Raw genomic sequence first — 19,229 nt, forward strand, 5'->3', positions numbered from 1 at the left:
ATATTTTGATTTGACTTCTGGTGTCATTGTTGTGATGCACCTGAGACAGAAATGGTCCATCACAATTTCTTTTACTGAAGGCATCACTTTGACAGAGGGGAAAACAAGAATCCAATTAGGAAGCCAAAGTGCTTCTCGACTCAGGAAAACCATCATCTGGGACCTAACAAAATGCAGAAAATCAGAACATCTACATCTTATTTAACAGTAAACCCTGTTTTATTTCCCTTTCTTCTCTCCCTCTCTTTCTGCCTGCTCTCTCCTTCATGTGTTTACTGGTGAAGTGCTCTCCTCCTCCCCTGTGGGAGCTCATGAACAGCTGACTCACCCACTCGCTCTCCCCTCTCCTTTCTTTTTTTTTTTTTTTTTTTACATTATTCAAACAAGTGCGTTCCTTTCTTTCTTAGACACAAGGCCGGGCAGGAGCCGTGACCCCAGCGGGCCCACATCAGCGCACACAAGCAAACACACCTACATACGACACTGTTTCTTTTTGAACATTGCAGGATAGAAGTGAATAGAACACAGAAAGTAAAAGGATGAAAAAGACAATTTAAAGGTGAAATCATGGTGAATCAAAAGCGCTCAGAGGAACATTACAGACAGGAGGCTCCCTTGGATGACACACCGGTGTTTATCTGTACTCTCACTGTCTCATTTGTCTTTTGTCACGTTGTTTGTTTGTCCCCTGTCAGACCAACAGCAAGTCAATACAAAGAACGTCATAGTGTTCGGAAAGTGCTCGAATCCCAACATATAATTCTACACCGTCTCTAAAATGTAGTCGACACAGAAATTGTTATTTTGACTGGCCATCTGTTTCAGTCCATTTTATGCATATGTTGTGTCTGCAACCAAATATCATCTGATAATCTAATGGTCTTTTTCTCAATTCATTATTTAGTTAATAAAATGCAAAAAAAAGGTGTTACACACTGTTACAGACAAAGACATCAAGTCCTCACTTTAGAGAAGCTCAAACCATATTTCAGTATTTTGCTAAAGAAATTACAGAAATTTCATATAAATGAATTTCAAATTTGGGTTTTACTAAAATAGGTGAAATGAACAGTAGTCTGTCTATCCAGAAGCTGATGAATAGTAAACCTTGCCACAACTACAAATACAAGCCCTCCTCCTTCCTCTGTGAGACTGCAACAAGTTTGGCTAGGGGCATTTGCTCACACTATTATGGAGATAAGACTTGAGACGTTCAGCGTTTGTCAGTTCTTCCTTCAAATCGCTGTGGAGACAGACCTCGGGGTAGGAGCTACTTCAGCGCCCGCTGATCTCATAATCTAGACGGACACATGGAGAGAAGAGACATGTGTACTGTCAGCCTCCATATCCAGCCAGTCAGTCATTTTATTCTTTCATTCAGTCAGACAATGACTCATTTCATTGGCTCAGTCAGTCGGTCAGTCAGTCAATCAGTCAGCTCGTCATCTGCTTTTACAGACAAAATCAGTAACTTACATCAGCTGCCTTAAGGCTTCAGGGGGTTGAGTTTTTATGTGATTCTACGGATTTATTAAATTTTTCCTGATAAAATACAAGAAGGAAAATTTAAGTCAAATGCTCCTAAAGTAGCCATTAACAAAATATCCAATGCAGAATTTAATTTCACTGTTTTCGCCAAACAATAAATTATTAGGTTAAAAAGAAGTGACATCCTGTGGATGCAAATTTCCCTCTTCTCTTCTGTGCTCGTCTCTTCTCTTCTCTTCTCTTCTCTTCTCTTCTCTTCTCTTCTCTTCTCTTCCCAAAGAAAACATGTCTTCCATAATCTCCTGTCCTCCGTTCTTCATGTTATGTACCTTCTGTTGTTACAGTGGTGAACAATCAACAGACATTTAATAATATAATATTTTTTTCTCACACCAGGATTGATTGGAGAAAATCCAAACTCACAGCAGTATTTCTTTTGACTGGATGCCACTGTATACATGTTGGCAGGGGGGTGATTTGTTGCATTGCACCCAAAATCTGTTTCAAGTGGGTGCATGAAAATGGACAAACTGCTTTTTAGCAAACACGTTCTTTGATCACCTTGCAGTTTTGCAGAGAGACGACCAACAGCATTTGTGCTTGTGTATTTCACCACGGACTCTCAACCAACAAATGTCTGCCTCATGATACGAGCTGATTGTATCTGAAAAGTGCAGGAAATACTGGAGGCCGACAACTGAGCTGATCACGGAACATGTTTTGCTAAAGCATTTGTGATAATGAGGGAAGCAATTCCCTCTTTATCCCCCTCAAATCACCCCTTTCATGTTGTGTACCTGTCTGTATGTGTGTTACGTGTGTGTGTATAATCCATTCTGTTCTCTGTGTTCCAGAAATAGGATCTCCAAATCCAAGTTCAGGTTAGTAGATGTTGTTTACCATAGTCTTTAAACTCACCCGCTCTATTGTCTCTACTGATGTGGCATTTGTGCGGTCACTGGATGTGTGTGTATTTTTTGTGTACGTTTGTGCGCGGAAGACACAGACAAACAGACACAACAATAGAGAGACTTGACTTAAAAGGATTAGTTTTTTGCTCTTATTCTTACTGAATGTATCTTTAGAAGAGCAAACCCACTCAGGCCTGTGTGATAAATATGAACAAAGAGGCAGCAGCCAGTTAGTTTAGCTGAAAGACCGTAAAGTGTGGTCCATGTTTCATCCACACAGAGGAGATGGGGTTTATGACCTATACTTCATCCAGACACCAGGGGGCGATTGAGACACTTAGGCTTCACTTTTTGGGGAGTCGTCACGTCCCCATCTTTATCTACAGTTTATGGTTTGCAGACTTTAAGCTAACTTTAAGCTAACCAGCTGCTGGCTGTAACTTCATATGTAGAGCTGACCAATGCGTGGTTTTGGTCATTCAACTTTCCGCAAGAAAAAAGAAAAATATTTTCAAAATATCAAACTGTTCCTTAAAGAGGACAACAAAAAAAAGAAACGTCTTTTACTGTAAGAATGCATGTCCGCTGATGTTGTGTTGTGAGTTGTCTCATGTAACATTCAGTGTGTGCATCATGGCAGGAGCCGCTGTGTGCCATAACTGACTCTAAACAGCTCTCACACACTCAGACAGGCGACTGGTGGAACATGAATCTTGTATAGGCAGAGCGGGAGAAGACTTTCCCCTTGAGCTGTGTTGATTTGTTTAGAAAGATGCCTGGCAGTTGCACGACATGACAAATCTTCCTGCCACCATGTCTGGTGTGGTTGGACATAAACACAGGGAGATACCTGACAAGGGCAGCTTTTGTCTGCATGGGTTTATTTAACTCATTTTCAATTAGAAGAAGATAAATACACTATAAACCTCGTTTAAATGATCGTGGAAAGGGTGTAGAACAATATTTATATCTGCAGTATCTGCAGTCTACTATTAACATATTATTGCCTCATTAGCTTTTAATGTAATCTTTCACACTGTACTTGTAACTGGGATCTGTTACACCTGCATTTTTACATATGGATAAATATTTACAAGAACTATTGGCTTATTGGCTTCCTCCCTCAAAGTGTCGAAGGACGTTTGGAGAGCACGTCAAACCTAACGCCCTGTAACTCAATTCTGGATCCTCTTCAAAATTTAAAGGGGTCTTCCTTGGGTCATGCCCCACCCCTCCACAAACTTTCATGGAAAGATTTTGAGTAATCCTACAGACAGACAAACAATAATGAAAATATAAACACCTTGGAGGAGATAAAACTTTAAAGTGAGATTTATGCTTCATGGCTCCACAGTTAGAACAAAACTTGATCTACTGTCTTCAGTCAATCTTGTTTAGTGTGAAAATGACATTTTACAGGTTCACTGGTCAAATCACATGGAATGTACTGTTTTACACACTGTAGGGATGAGTGCAAGGTGTAGGTGTAGAACAAGAGAACAACAGAAGAAAAACATGTTTTTGTTTCGCTAAAACGAGCCACCTCTTCTTTTGAAGTGCACATTTCCATTGAAGTTAGAATTAAATTTCACTTTAAATTTCTACCTTCAATCATTTTGCAAGAACAAGTATTTCTGTGTTTTCTGAAACGGGCATATCTCATTCTGCAACAAAGCTCGACTTATTGGATTTTGCTTGGTGTGAAGTGTCTTTGGAGGATGACTAACTCTGTTCCACAGCTCAGCTCTCCAACAACTAAAAACCACCGACCGAGGGGTGATGTCATCACTACTCTATAGAAAAAACTAATTAACGAATTAATTTTTTTTTCTTTCTCCTCCGCTGTTTTTTCACTCTTATTTCTTCTCTCACGAGCTTCCGCTCCTCGCCTGTCTTTCCTAACTCTCTTCCTGAATCTCTTCTTCTTCTTTCTCAGCCGCTACTCTCGAAGGTGGAACAGGCTATGCAGAAGAAAGTGCCGGGCGGCGGTCAAATCTCAACTTTTCTATTGGCTGGTCATCTTCCTGGTTTTCCTCAACACACTCACCATCGCCTCTGAACATCACCAGCAGCCTCAGTGGTTAACGGAAGTACAGGGTATGTGAACACACCTCACAAACCTCCACCTTCCCTTGTTCTAACTCCATGTTGATTCCTTCCTTATTTTCTTTTTCCCACCCATTTCATTTTCCTTCGTTCCACCATTCTTCCCTTCTTCTCAGACATAGCCAATAAGGTGTTGCTAGCACTCTTCACTGGTGAGATGCTGTTGAAGATGTACAGTCTGGGCCTACAGGTAGGAGGCTCAAAAGTCAATGTTATTATTTAAATTGTTACGCAGGAAAAAGGCCACTTTTATGTGAATAATACGAATGTCAAGACAAATGTAAAAACCTGAGTTTTTTTCTCCTCTGCTTCCTACATTTACCTTTTTATCTTTTCTCCTGGCTCTCCACAGGCGTACTTCGTTTCGCTCTTTAACCGCTTTGACAGCTTTGTAGTATGTGGAGGAATCCTGGAGACCATTCTGGTGGAGACCAAGGTCATGTCTCCTCTCGGCATCTCTGTGTTACGTTGTGTGCGCTTGCTACGGATCTTCAAAATAACAAGGTTAATAAAGACATTTGTAACATTGATATTATTGTACAGAGTTTTAAGAGCAAGGACTACGTTTGCGTTCTCTATGTATTTTTACGCTTGAATGTACTTTCATTTTTCGAAATACACATATATTTCCTGGATAGACATTACAGTTTTACCTGAACATCTCACCCCCAGATACTGGAACTCACTGTCCAACCTGGTGGCCTCCCTGCTAAACTCTGTCCGCTCCATCGCTTCGCTGTTGCTCCTGCTCTTCCTCTTCATCATCATCTTCTCCCTGCTCGGCATGCAGCTCTTTGGGGGGAAATTCAACTTCGACGAGACCAGACGCAGCACCTTCGACAACTTTCCCCAGTCTCTGCTCACCGTGTTTCAGGTAACGACTCCCTCAATGTTCCTGCTCTATGTCCTTCTGCTGTTTTCTCCTCCATAGTAAAATGTATTACAATAAAATAAAATACAATAAAGTCTTGCAATGAAATGAAACACACAACAAGATTTACTCTATTCATGTATTTCTCCACAGATCCTAACAGGAGAGGACTGGAACTCTGTAATGTACGATGGCATCATGGCGTATGGCGGACCGTCCTTCCCTGGCATGCTGGTCTGCATCTACTTCATCATCCTCTTCATCTGCGGAAACTGTATCCTTTCACTGCAGAAGTCTCCATGAGATAGTTACTCAGCAGCCCCAGTGTTGTGGATCTGAAAGTTGTTGAATAGATGATAAGTGATGACAAGGACTGAAAAATCAACCTGGAGTTGAGACAGAAAACCAAATTTTTTTTCTGATTCCGTTAGATTTTATTCTGTCAAATGGATAATAGTGTTTCTAATGACCTGTCTCTGGCCCCTCTGGAAGATGCAGTTATGGGTAAGGGATTGTTTTGCATCAGAGTACATTAATGAAGCCAAAACCGTTCGCCTGTAGGTCTCTGAGCAGCTCCACTCAAGCATTTGGGAGCTCAGTGTCTTTTAGATGCACAGGGGTCACTAATTATTCTCTTAGCCGACCAGGATTGTTTGCAGCCAACTACACTGATGATCTGATGGGTCAGCAATGTCCTTAACTTCCAACCCTCTGAACAGATATCCTGCTGAATGTCTTCTTGGCCATCGCTGTCGACAATCTGGCAGACGCTGAGAGCCTGACATCTGCCCAGAAAGAAGAGGAGGAGGAGAAGGAGAGGAAGAAACTAGCCAGGTAAAGCGGAAAGAGAAATAAAGACATGTAGAGAAGGGAAAGAAATTACTAAATGAACATATTTGTTTTTTAAGACAGGCTGACATTTCCCGGCTTTATTTTTCCTTTCCCTAATTTTAGTGTCTCATTGCCGACAAAGGTAATTTGTCAGCAAAGGTATTGTGGGATTTTAGTGCAGGAAGATAGTGTCCCCTCAGTGGTACAAATCATTAAATGTGTCCTTCTTGGTTGCAACCTGTATTGATCTGAGGTAAAGTGCAATGAAGGACAATCACTTACCTGCACACTATCATCTTGATTTGATTAAAAAAGCACAGCCTCCTTCTGTGCTTTGAAAACAACTGCTCAGTGGATATGTGACATTTGACTTGTGTTTATTTTGTCCATGTAATGTAATAATTTGATTCACAAGAAAACAATAGTGAAACATGGGCTAAGGCTATCAGGTTTAGGAAGGGGGGAAATGTTTATAATTAGGGTTTTCTCTGTCTACTTCATTCTTCAGGCTCGCCAGTCCAGAGAAACGCCACAATAACGAGAAGCCGCCTCTGAAGGAGGAGAAGAAGAAGAAGAAGAAGAAGGAGAAAATAGAGCTGAAGTCCATCACTTCAGATGGAGAGACCAACACCGCTACTAAGGTGCACATAGACACACACATCAAGAATGACTGAAGGCTCTATTTTAACAAGGGAAGATCTAAAGTGCATGTTGCAATTGCAAAACTTCCACTTTTACAAGTTAAAAGAGAAAAGAATTTGGTTCATAAGGGTTGCACTTAAAAATTAAGCACTGTACTAGTGTGTATGTTGTCAGAGAAAAGATGAACTGTTAAATAAATGCTCTCCCTTTGCAGATCAACATGGATGACTACATTGGAGATGAGACTGAAGAGAAGAATCCATATCCTGCAAACGATTACATAGGTAACATACAGCAGTTGTTATCAAATGAGTGGCTAAATTAGTAAATAATTTCATAAATTGAAGAAACTTTGCCAGAAACTAAAAACTCAAATTTTTCTCTTCACTTACCATCCTCCCTTTTTCTTTTTTGTCCTCTTCTCTGTCCTATTCAAATTCCCCATCAGGTGACGAGGATGACGAGGAGCCAGAGATGCCGGTGGGGCCGAGGCCGCGTCCACTTTCCGACGTTCAGCTGAAGGAGAAGGCCATTCCCATGCCTGAGGCTCGTGCTTTCTTCATCTTCAGCCACACCAACAAGTAAGAAAACACAATACCTCTGCCTTCTTGTCCCTCACTGTCCTCTGGTTCTTCTGATCTCAGTCTGTTTCTCAATGTGTTTATCTAAATGTTCTCATCCTTTTAAGCTTTCCTTTTGTTCGTGTAACAAGAGAAATATGATTGTCTCACTCTTGCTCTCACTCTATTTTCTAGATTCAGGGTTCTGTGCCATAAGATCGTCAACCACAACATCTTCACCAACCTCATCCTCTTCTTCATCCTGCTCAGCAGCATCAGTCTGGCAGCGGAGGACCCGGTCAAGAACGACTCTTTCAGAAACCAGGTGACAAAAAAATGTCCATTAGCAGACAATAGAAAAGACTGTAGCCTTCATTAGTTGCCTGTACTTGTTGTTCCAACAGCAACATATTAAGGAAGCAATGTTAATTGTAACTAGCATTTTATTAACATAGACATTTTAATACTGTAATAATTTCTTAAACACCAAAGTAAAGAACCTGTGTAATCGGCAATACTCCAAACCCTTCAACCCAAAAAAACATGTAGTGTTTGTATTTGTGGGAGATGCGTCTCCACTGCGGTTGAACACGCTAATGAAGCTTCACTTTATTGTTTATACAGCGATGTTGTTCAGTGCTTATAGCTATAATTGAGTTGGGGGCTTTAATTGCAAACTGCACTCTTATACAAAGGCTGTGAGTGCTCTATCCGCTTCTTTACATTGTTTCTTCTCTCAGAGAGCAAGTGAACTAATCCCTCAGGGGCTAATAAAGATTTTATTTATTGTATTTTCCATGGCTTTGGAATGGGCTGCTGCATATTAATCTACTCAATTAACCTTCATCATAAACCTTAATGACTTAATTAATCAGTTTTTTCTTCCGATTCCGTTCTGTTTTCAACATCTGTTTTAGTCTAATAGGAATTCATTATTCTCTGACTTTAACTTTAGAATAGTTATTTCCGGCCTCCAGGACCAGGCCACAGCTGAACACACGCTCTTGTAATTGTGCTTTAAATGCGGGATAATCCCCTTTGTGTTTGCAGATCTTGGGCTATGCAGATCATGTCTTCACCGGACTCTTCACCATAGAGATCATTCTTAAGGTAGTGTTTGGTGTTTAATATGTCGGGTTAATGGCCTACGTGATTTTATCTGTAGTTCATGCTTCGGAATCAGAAAGGCCTCAAAAAGGCAGCTGATATTTGGCTGAGTTGTCCTTTTCACCTTGTACTAAGTTTTTGCAGATAACATATAACAACCCTGTACATGGTGCAAGGTGCAACTGTATTTGTTCACTGTGATTCTTTTTATATTGGGCCTTTTAACATTCATCTTGATCTCTGCAGATGACAGCGTATGGAGCCTTCGTCCACAAAGGTTCATTCTGTAGAAACTATTTTAACATTCTGGACCTGGTGGTGGTCAGTGTGTCCCTCATCTCCTCTGGAATACAGTGAGTGAATTATATTGCTTCTCAAATCCATGCCTAACGCTTTTATCCTCTTTATCCTCTGCAACTTTAACACATTTCATTCCATAGTATTTTAGTCACGAGTCTTATGGGCTTACATTACTTGCTGACAGTTTCATGAACTGTACGTTTGTGTTACTGCACATTAAAACTCCAGTCAGCCATGTAGTGACATCTGCATGAGAAACTCCAAAAACACCATAAATCAAAGTGTAAAGTGGATAAGTGGGGGAAATGTTTTCCTTTGTAAATTCCAGCCTTCTTCACACTTCTCTATTTTATTCTCTAATAACTTCACACTTCATTACCCCCAATCCTTTCTCTCAATCCCCTCTCTTTGTGATGTTTATTAAAATGTCCTCTGCTTCTTGTAGCAAATAACTCCTTGGAACTGCTTTGATATTTCCTTTGTTTAATATGCTATGCTACACTCTCTGTCTCTAATGCTTAATAGACTAGACTTCTCGACGTAAGTCCACATTAGTCCGTATTAATAACCCCCCTTTTAACAGACCCTCACCTTAAATGTGTAAAACTGTCACACTTTTGATTTGTTATTTCTGTCGTCTTGGAGAGTTTAGCTTCCTTCATTACAAAAAAAGAAAATTAAGACTGTTATTGTAATGTTGAAGATTTTATTTGAGGGTATGGGATTATACTGTATGGATAACAAATAGGTGATTTCCTATTATGAGCACAGTAATTGTACAATTTTACAGTAGATGCATGCCAGAATGCCCCTTCACAGACTGCAGCATAGTGGGTATTGTGTTTATTTGGGTAAATCAGTCTGGATCAGCTAATACTGTCGTCACATTTCATATCTGATTGATGTAGTAAGTCAAGTCTTATCTGTGCACAGCCTGAACTCTCCTGGGCTATAGAAATGACATCTGAATGCTGAACCTCAGTAGTTTTAGCCTGTTAAAGGTAGCAAGTGAGCGGGATCTTTTTGAATGATTCACAGTCAAATTAATTGTAATGATGCTGCATATGGTAGTGCCTGCAGACTGCGTTTTATTCACTATACCTATCCTGTGAAGCCCTTTTACTATTATTATGGCTCATCTCATATATTCATCCATCGGTTAACGCTTATCCTTCGAGGGTTGTAGAAAGGTTGTGTGTGCGTGTGTGTGTGTGTAATGACATATGGCTAACATCAGCAGACGTGAAAGAATCGTGGCAATTTGGCCAATATTAAACAGTATCTGAAGGGTATTGATAGATAGAATACTTCCTCATTAGGTAGAAACTGGTTCTTCGTGCACGTCAGCTCAGTGAATTCAAGTTAACAACATACGTGTTACATTTATGTAACATTTAAGAATTTATTTGACATTTTTATGACATGTTCCATCACCTAAGGAAATCCTTACAGCTGCTTTGACTGTGATGTTTAACATCCTGCTCCACATGTTCTACCTTTAACTGTCTTTAAACTTTACCTTCCTGTATAAAAAGTTGTACGACGGGTCTCTCCCTTTCTGTTTAAAGTCAGAGCGGAGTAATGTCACTCCCTTTAAATCATTCCCCGAACCTCCTGAAAAGTCACTCCCTTTAAAGGATACATTGACATTTTGAATATGTATTTTTTCCTTCTACCTTTGTCACACTGTGGGAAAAGGTTGTTGTATTTGTTCTTCCGCTAACTGAATAACTGGCTTATTAGCCTCCATCAAAAATATATATTCACTGGATTTCTCACATGTTTTACATAAATTGATAAGAATTAGACACATACAGTTCAGATCAGTGAAGAACCAATGTTCAACCTTTTCCCAACCTTTATTGTAAAATTCAAAATGTCACAGTATTCATTTGATTTGATTTAGTATGTTAAGCTTTTATTTCAAACCACTTCCTTTAAAAGGTCACACTGTTTGACCTTTGGCTTGTACTGACACACTCTTACAGCACAATAAGGCTCAGTTTGCCTGTGAATTCCTGTTTGTGTCTTTGTGTTGGTCTGTTCTTATTGTAATTGTGTGTTTGTCCACGTATCATATGTGTTAGTGTACACCGATCAGCCACGTGAAAAATGTTGTGGCTGATCGGTGTATGTTTTGTGTGTTGTACCGTGTCACATTAATTATTTAGGACATGCTATCAGTCATACAAAAGAAAAACCTAAAGCATAATCATTTTTATTTTATTTTAATTATAGATGTGTTTGATTTCACAAGAGTAATGTACATCTCTTCTCTGAGACTTTATTTAATATAGAAGTAAGAATAGTTTGAGGTGTTTCATTCATCATACATTCTGTAAAGACAATATTTTAGGTAAATATACATTCTTGATTTTGAACAATTTAACTCCACCTTTACTTGATCTTTATAGTCAAGTTTATTTAAATTTTTTCTAATATTTTCATCTTATTTTTGTTGTTTTTCTTGTTGAGATTCACACACATATGTCCCTGTTTATCCAGGTTGTATCATTATCATTTAATTTCTTTGGTTGTTGTGTTGAGCTGTCTCAATATCTATCCTAAGTCTCCCAGGATTTGTGTCGTTCCAACCTTGTAAATAAATTATAAATCAGTTTGCCTGGTTCAGTGGTTTAATCCCATGTGTTTTTTAGGTCCAGTGCCATTAATGTGGTGAAGATCCTGAGAGTTCTGCGAGTGCTCAGACCCCTGAGAGCCATCAACAGAGCCAAGGGCCTAAAGGTTAGCTCACTCAGACATAAAGCCATATAACACATAAACAGAGGAGACACACACACTCATACGCTCACTGTCATTTTGATGTGTTTTCCAGCACGTGGTGCAGTGCGTGTTTGTTGCCATCAGGACCATCGGCAACATCGTCATCGTCACCACGCTGCTCCAGTTCATGTTTGCCTGTATTGGAGTACAACTTTTTAAGGTAAAGAGGAAAGGAGAAGTTATCACACAAATCTATGATCATGTTATTTTTATTAGTACTTACATAAAATACTACATTCTTATGTTTCTCCATCAGGGCAAGTTCTTCTTTTGTTCAGACAGCTCGAAACAGAATCAGGCAGATTGCAGGTAAGACATTCCTCCTGCACAGACCCTTGTGGCCGTCCCTCTTTTAGCCAATAATGAAACGAAAATGGGAATATACATGTGTGTGTACTTGTATTTGCAGAGGTTCCTACATCATGTATAAGGACGGAGATGTGGGGAAGCCTGAAAGAGCCCACAGACTGTGGGAGAACAGTGACTTTAACTTTGATGACGTCCTGCAAGGCATGATGGCTCTGTTTGCTGTGTCTACCTTTGAGGGCTGGCCAGGGTGTGTATGCATATACAAACACAACACACATATATATTGATACACATATTGTAAGTACACTGTCCATGCTTTTTACGTTTTTTCAGCAATTTCATTGGTTCCTTTCTTAACATTTCCATAAACCTTCCCTCTCTCCTGCCCTCAGGTTACTGTACCGGGCCATAGACTCTCACGCCGAGGATGTCGGACCCGTTTACAACTACCGCGTGGTTATCTCCATCTTCTTCATCATCTACATTATCATCATTGCCTTCTTCATGATGAACATCTTCGTCGGTTTCGTCATCGTCACATTCCAGGAGCAAGGAGAGCAAGAGTATAAGAACTGTGAACTGGACAAGAACCAGGTAATGCTTGTGTGTGTTTGTCCTGAATTTGTGCAAGACTTTGCTTTATAACTGTGTGTTTTGCTGTCGTTAAGCAGCTAAAAACACACGAGGTCTGAGTGACTCCACCGTTCTGAATGAAATGGGAAAGGCCAGGCAGTGGGGGGGGGGGGGGGGGGGGGGGGGGGGGGGGGGATACATGGAAGGCTGAACATGAGTTTTTGGGTGGGAGCTACTTAAGGAATCCAGCCAGGAGGGAGATGCAGAAGTTCATACAGAAGATGCGAGGAAAGGAGGAGCTGGGGCCAAGTCCCTGCAGCTGAGCTCTTTGTGATGATCCATGTCTCAGAAAAGCCGTGGAAACGTAGGCAGAGGATGGAGGAATAGTCCGAGATGGAAAAGGATTTTTTTTGCCAAAGACAGTTCCACATCATTTCCTCCACAATGGTCTGAGTACAGCGACAGATAGATGAGGAGTTGGGAAACCAATTCAGTTCGGAAATGGGTTTGTGTATACTCACGTGTAGATGTGTGTGTGTGTGTGTGTGTGTCACAGCGTCAGTGTGTGGAATATGCCTTGAAGGCCCGCCCATTGCGCCGCTACATCCCTAAGAACCCCTACCAGTACAAGGTGTGGTATGTGGTCAACTCCACCTACTTTGAGTACCTGATGTTCACACTCATCCTCCTCAACACCATCTGTCTGGCCATGCAGGTGAGTCCCTCTTACACTGTAACACACTTTAAAAGGGGGAATATTACAACTCCCATAAAAATTACGATCCTGTGCACGTTAACAAGGTGCTTGTGTGTCCCTGCAGCATCATGGGCAGACCAAAAATTTCAATGACGCCATGAACATCCTCAACATGCTCTTCACTGGACTCTTCACTGTGGAGATGATCCTGAAACTGATTGCCTTCAAACCAAGGGTAGGTCCACTACTTTATCTGCAGCATAGAATAACAGCACAGAGCAATAGAGAAAAATACAGCAGATCAAAGTGGAGCAGCAGAGAAAAAGTGTATTGTTTGCATTAAATCAAATCTGCACTACTCTAGTAGTAAAGACATTTCAGCCTTTGAATCATGTTTTTTTAAAAGCAGACAACTGCTCACTGATGTTGTCCTGTATATTCCTAATCCCTTTTTGATTTCCACCAGATGATAATTACAATACCGCGGATTTGAAACGTGATTAGTGGCCGACAACAACATGTGCTTTTTAATCTCGCTGCTCCCTTGTTACCCCGCTGTTGTTGCTATGTACATATATATATATGTGTGGGTTTATTGGTGCAGTCATAGAGTTTCCTGGTGCATCATCTTTTTAAATTGTAACAGATGGGAATGCTTCCTTCCCCTTTTCCAACAGAGGAAGTAGAAAATGCTTGAACGCAATCAGCAGTGAAAACATATTATCTTTGTACTCTTATCTGTATTGTAGCTTAGTATAGAAAGTAATTATGAATTTAAGAAACAAGAATTTCAGTTATTGATGAGTTTTTACAGATTAAAAAACACATAAAGCCTCGGCACATCAGCTCAGTGACTAACGTCTTTAATACATTAAAGTGAGCTGCAGTAATATTAAGTTATTCTTTCTTTTCTTTTTTTTGACTATCCCTCCAGGATAAGGAGCCACCGTGCCAGTTTCAGTTTTACACATTTTGCTCGTTCTAAACCATCAATTCAAACTACCAACGTTTAAAAAAAATACCATAATTTATTTCATATTACTGTTTCTAATTTACTTATTTGTCTTATATGTCAACTTAATTCTTTGGCGTTAGTTTTGGGAATTATTGCTATCCACAAAAATGTCAATATTTGAGTTAAAGATTTTCGAACAGCTAATGAAAACTTAATTCTTTTGTTATTCCACTTAGCTCCAGAATCCAAATCTTGTTCTACAAAAATGTAATTTTATTAGAATGGATGAAAGATGGATATCTAGTAATTACTTTGGAAAGTAATTATCGACACAGACCATTTAGTCTGAATAACATAACGCATGCCTTATAGTGCAGCCTCAGTTAGAATCAACCCATTAATTGCCCAGGACAACTTTTAGGGCTTGGGAATTGACATCATGCTGTGCTCTATTAGTTATGTAATGTTATTTGGTGTTTACATACATTAATATTTAAAACTGCAAGAATGCAGTTTCACTACTTTTATTGAAAATCAGCATTTTGGGGCTTCACCAGTAGAGAAACGAATCTTTATGAATTTCAAATCTTAAGAACTTTTTCTCCTTCATGACCTTAGTCCATAGTGCAGCATGACGACATATTCCTGAGCCATATTGAACAGCGATATTGAAATTGGCCTCTTATTTCCAGAACCCTGGATGGGTTAGAAGAATCATTATGTGCCTTGTTGTTTCTGGTTTGACTTTTTTACACTTTTGCCTTAATCAGCTGTTGCACATTGAGGACCAGCTGACTAACAGTTTTCCTCCTTAGGTATTTCAGCACCTGGAATAGAGTCTAGTGAAAGATTTATGCTCTAACCTTTGACAAGTTTCATTTTCAACAGCAACAGTTACGATTGTTTTACAGTTTTATCCCTGTTTTTACTGTGTTGTCTGGTTTGAATTCCCACTGTTTTGAAAGTCATGTAAAATGTATAATATGTTTACATACATCAGCATTTGGATACTAATGCTGAGCTCTGTTTAACCAACATATAACTGGTTTTAAATTAATTAATTGTATAATTCTTATTCCTGCTCTAATCAACTACATTAAAACAACCCCAGTATTCAGTGATACCCTATAATATTTTCCTAATACCATTGGTAGGTCCTGTAGGTTAACTCCAGCAGATTTCCAGTGTAATATAAATAAAAGTAAAGGCCTCACATCTCATTATTCAGACAGTAATCCCACAAATCCAGCCATCTTCAGACAGTTAAATGACCAACAGATTTATCTATTGGAAAACATGATTAGCCGTCTTAGCCTAGTGATAAAAAAAATTCACAATCTGATGTGAAATGATTTAGTTTGCAGTGAATGGAAATGTTTCTGGAAGGAAAAGAAAGGAAAGTCTTCTTGTCACGTCTTTACCATCAGCATTTCAAGTTCACTGTACACTAGGAAACAACACAATCCTTTATCTATTATCATTTTCTAAGTATAAGTACAGATGCTATCAATGTATTTTACAAGCCTAAGTAATACTGTTTGGCCTGAGGCTTCAAAGATGTTTTTTTTTCATAATACTCACTTTGTGCCACAGCTGATGATGAATTGCCCAGAACGAGTTAAGTAAACATAGTGACCTTTCATTAATCACAACCACAGCAGTGCAGAATCATCCCCAGATGCAGGCAGAAGACATAAATAATTACTATCTGTGACACCATCGCTAATAGAGCAGGAACTTGATGAACAGATACTGCAAAGCAAACAAGTTGATTCTGTTCATGAGAATTCAAATGTTTCTTCTCATGTTGGTTTATCGAGCGTAGATGATTTTAATTTTTTTCTGTATCCTCAGTTTACTGTAAGACCTCATACTACCTTGATAAGGCTGCGAAGTGGCAGCAGATGTTGTTTTCCTTCTAACCTACCTTTCCTACCCTCCTCCTCCTCCTGCTCACCTCATCCTGTGTAGGGGTACTTTAGTGATCCCTGGAATGTGTTTGATTTCCTCATCGTAATTGGCAGCATAATAGACGTCATTCTCAGTGAGATCAACGTAAGTACGATGCCCACTTTCACTCTCCTTGTCTCTCCTCCTTTCTCTCTGTCTTGTGCCCCCTTACTTCTTCTGTTTCTTTAATTTCCGTCAACTCTTCTGTCGTTTGTCGTGCTGTCTTTTCTCCACCACCTCTCTCTCTCTCTCTTCTTTGTCTACCTTCTCTTTCCCTCCTTCTACCTCCTCCCTCTTCTCTTCCTACTTCCTTAAATCCAAGATGGCCGCTGCCACTCAGGGGACCCCCCAGCCGCAAAGGTTCCTCAACAAGAGCAATCTTCTTCCTGGGTTTGGTTTCAAAACAGTAGAGTCAACAGAGGCAGGGTTTAGCGTTGCGTCGTCCTTACAATACCTCTAATGTTGTTGGGTTCTTCTTTTTTTTGATTTACTTTTTGTCAGACTCTGACATCTCCTCAGGTTTGATTCCCTAACTAACTGAACTAACTCACTGACCAATCACAACTAGCCTCACACGCCTTTTCTTTTTTCTTTTTTTAACTGCAGCAACGGGCGTTTTTTTGGTTGTGATTTTGTTGCAATTTGTTCTTTACTGTTGTTCATGTTGTTGACATTTTCCTCAAGCATGACTGATCGCTGCTGCTCCTCCTCCTCCTCTGCTGTCCATCTCTTCCAGACTGCAACTTCTTTTCTTTTATTTTTGCCGTTTAATTTTGTTGATTCTCTCCCTTTTTCTCCTCCGAGTAAAAACTCCAGTGCTCATGTATATATAATGTTTTTTATCTTATTTTTCTCCTCTCTCCTTTAATTTCCGTTCTATCCATTTTTATAAATGTCTTATGTTCTGTTCTTTTTTTTTTTCTGTTGTTTTTCTGTTCTGTCCACCCCTACGCAGCATTATTTTGTTGATGCATGGAACACATTTGATGCCTTGATAGTTGTGGGTAGCATTGTTGACATAGCGATCACTGAGGTTAACGTAAGTAGTCCAACTCCCTCCCTCCCTTCCTGCCTGCCCGCTCTGCCATTCCCACACACACAAACAGACCGAGAGCCGATACCCATCTCGCATGCTTTCAAATGATTAGGAAACTTTAGCTGCACAACATTTGAACTTAATAGATGGCTGAATAAGTCTGGCAGTGAAAAGCAGCCAGATGTGGAACAATCAAAACAGAGCGCTGTGTCCTCTGAAGAGTTTGTGAACTTTTATTCATGCGTAAATGTAAATTCTGTAGTTTTTTTACCTCCACATTGAACATCATATTAAAAGTATAAATAACAACAGAGGCAGCAAAGCAAATTTTTGCGCGCCTGTACCTTGTCACTCATTTTGTATTCAGCCGTGTGACAAGCTGTAAACCTTTTCTTTCTTTCTTTAGTAGTTTTTTAGTTTTTAGTTTTCTAATATTTGAAACTGCCAGAGATAGGTATCCACGCCCCGGTCTGCTGAGCATCAATAGCATCAGAAACAATTGCATTTGTATATAGAACCTACTGCATTGTCTCAGCACTTGGGTTTGTTTTCCACATTGGGTCCATTTGATCCATTCCAATGCATGATGGAGACCATATAGCATGACAGATAAAAAGGTGGTATATCCAGGCCTGCATGACTCTATTATTTGTACATTTCTATAAACGTTAGATTTAATAGAAAGAAAAAAGGAATACAGATGCTCCTTTGAACAGGGGTGTTTTGACCCTATGGTCATGGAACTCTCAATTCATAAATCACAGCGGAAACTTTAAATACAGATGAGAAAAATACAATTTGCTCTTGCAGTTTTTTTTATCCAATAATAGCAAGGTGCATACATGGGGAACAATTTGATCTATAAATGGATTTACTCAGGACCCATGAAATTTATGTAAATGCATGTATGAATTCATTTATTATCGACAAGGAGGCTCTATGGTCAATAGTGGAGCTGAATAAGAATGAATATCCCAAACACAAGTCAAATGTTGAGAGTCTGTCGTATTTACACTTCAGGGATAATTGGTGTTTTATTCATGTGATATTTAAAGTGCTCTTTGGCAGGAGAATAGTCTTGAGAAGCGTGCGAACCTGCAGAGTGGCTGCACAGAATTCCTCTTTAGAAAACGATGATCACAGTGGCCAAAGAGCTGAATGTCACATAAAGAATATTCTTCATTCTGTGAAGGAGGTTATTGTTGGAAAGTATATTATTTATTACCATCGCATGCCTCTTCTGCAAAAACCTAATCTGTAAAACGTTGCAAAGTGTGAACTCGGTTGATGGAGGCATTTTTTGTTAATTGTAGATCTTTGTTTCTTGATATGATGATTGTTCCAGAGTTTCACGTCAAAATAAACCAAAAGAGAATGATCCTTTAGAGGAATAGTTTAAATACACGTTATTTCCTTTCTATAAATATGCAAAAAGAGGGGGAACGGTTAGTCTAGCTCTGTTAAAATGTAAAAAATTCACCCACCAGCACCTGTAAGGGCACAATCACATATGTCCGAAAGCGGGCGAATCTTGCAGGTCAAAGTTTACAGAAGTTGAACTCCACACTGAGGATTTGCTTCGCCACAGGAATCCCCCTCGCTTGCACAGATTGGAAGTGAACTGGAGGCAAATTGTGTTAGGCAAAGCTTAATTTAACCAGAGGACATGAGAATGTGCAACATTTTCTTTCTAAATATCAGCAAGGGTGTGAATAATTTTATTTTGTCAAGTATAAAAGCCAGAAAACTACACAGGTTTTAAGATCTAACTGAATTCCTCTCACACCCTCAACTGTAAGCAGGCTGCTGTATTGGTTAGAGGACATGTTGCAAAGAGAAAGGATGTGCACAGAGGTAAAGCGGTGTGTTTCCCCGTAGAGGAGTGCAGTGTGTTTTACCTTAGGCAGCACTGGCCACACATACAAATAAGGCTAGTGTATCCCAGGGGAGTGTGAACGTGGCACTTGTTTCCATGCCTTTAGAAAGGGAATCCATTTGACCCAATAGGAAGCTGACAAATCTGTGTACAAACAACCCTCTGCTTTACTCACTTTACTGGGATATGATATGTTTTATTCAGTTTCTCTATCTTGTTATTGCAGGTATTTG

At 39.6% G+C, this 19,229-nt stretch overlaps 1 protein-coding gene across 32 annotated transcripts in view; it reads left to right on the plus strand.

Annotated features, from left to right (window-relative positions):
* The window catches only part of cacna1c (calcium channel, voltage-dependent, L type, alpha 1C subunit), a 185,937-nt gene that overhangs the window by 139,211 nt on the left and 27,497 nt on the right, over window positions 1-19,229 (plus strand). For 20 of the 32 annotated variants that reach the window (XM_034578140.1, XM_034578151.1, XM_034578172.1 and 17 more), the window contains 21 exons: window positions 2,343-2,369; window positions 4,336-4,496; window positions 4,622-4,695; window positions 4,858-5,009; window positions 5,178-5,379; window positions 5,530-5,650; window positions 6,096-6,210; window positions 6,716-6,848; window positions 7,064-7,133; window positions 7,298-7,430; window positions 7,605-7,734; window positions 8,460-8,519; window positions 8,763-8,869; window positions 11,474-11,561; window positions 11,653-11,760; window positions 11,857-11,909; window positions 12,010-12,156; window positions 12,302-12,503; window positions 13,039-13,197; window positions 13,304-13,414; window positions 16,106-16,189. In XM_034578140.1, coding sequence (XP_034434031.1) covers window positions 2,343-2,369; window positions 4,336-4,496; window positions 4,622-4,695; window positions 4,858-5,009; window positions 5,178-5,379; window positions 5,530-5,650; window positions 6,096-6,210; window positions 6,716-6,848; window positions 7,064-7,133; window positions 7,298-7,430; window positions 7,605-7,734; window positions 8,460-8,519; window positions 8,763-8,869; window positions 11,474-11,561; window positions 11,653-11,760; window positions 11,857-11,909; window positions 12,010-12,156; window positions 12,302-12,503; window positions 13,039-13,197; window positions 13,304-13,414; window positions 16,106-16,189 — 2,437 coding nt within the window. Of the gene's footprint in view, window positions 1-2,342; window positions 2,370-4,335; window positions 4,497-4,621; window positions 4,696-4,857; window positions 5,010-5,177; window positions 5,380-5,529; window positions 5,651-6,095; window positions 6,211-6,715; window positions 6,849-7,063; window positions 7,134-7,297; window positions 7,431-7,604; window positions 7,735-8,459; window positions 8,520-8,762; window positions 8,870-11,473; window positions 11,562-11,652; window positions 11,761-11,856; window positions 11,910-12,009; window positions 12,157-12,301; window positions 12,504-13,038; window positions 13,198-13,303; window positions 13,415-16,105; window positions 16,190-17,039; window positions 17,124-19,229 lie in introns of all 32 variants that reach the window. The other 12 variants (XM_034578139.1, XM_034578149.1, XM_034578155.1 and 9 more) reach the window with 2 other exon arrangements.

This window comes from Hippoglossus hippoglossus, chromosome 23 (assembly GCF_009819705.1).
Source record: "Hippoglossus hippoglossus isolate fHipHip1 chromosome 23, fHipHip1.pri, whole genome shotgun sequence".
Lineage (NCBI taxonomy): Eukaryota > Metazoa > Chordata > Actinopteri > Pleuronectiformes > Pleuronectidae > Hippoglossus > Hippoglossus hippoglossus.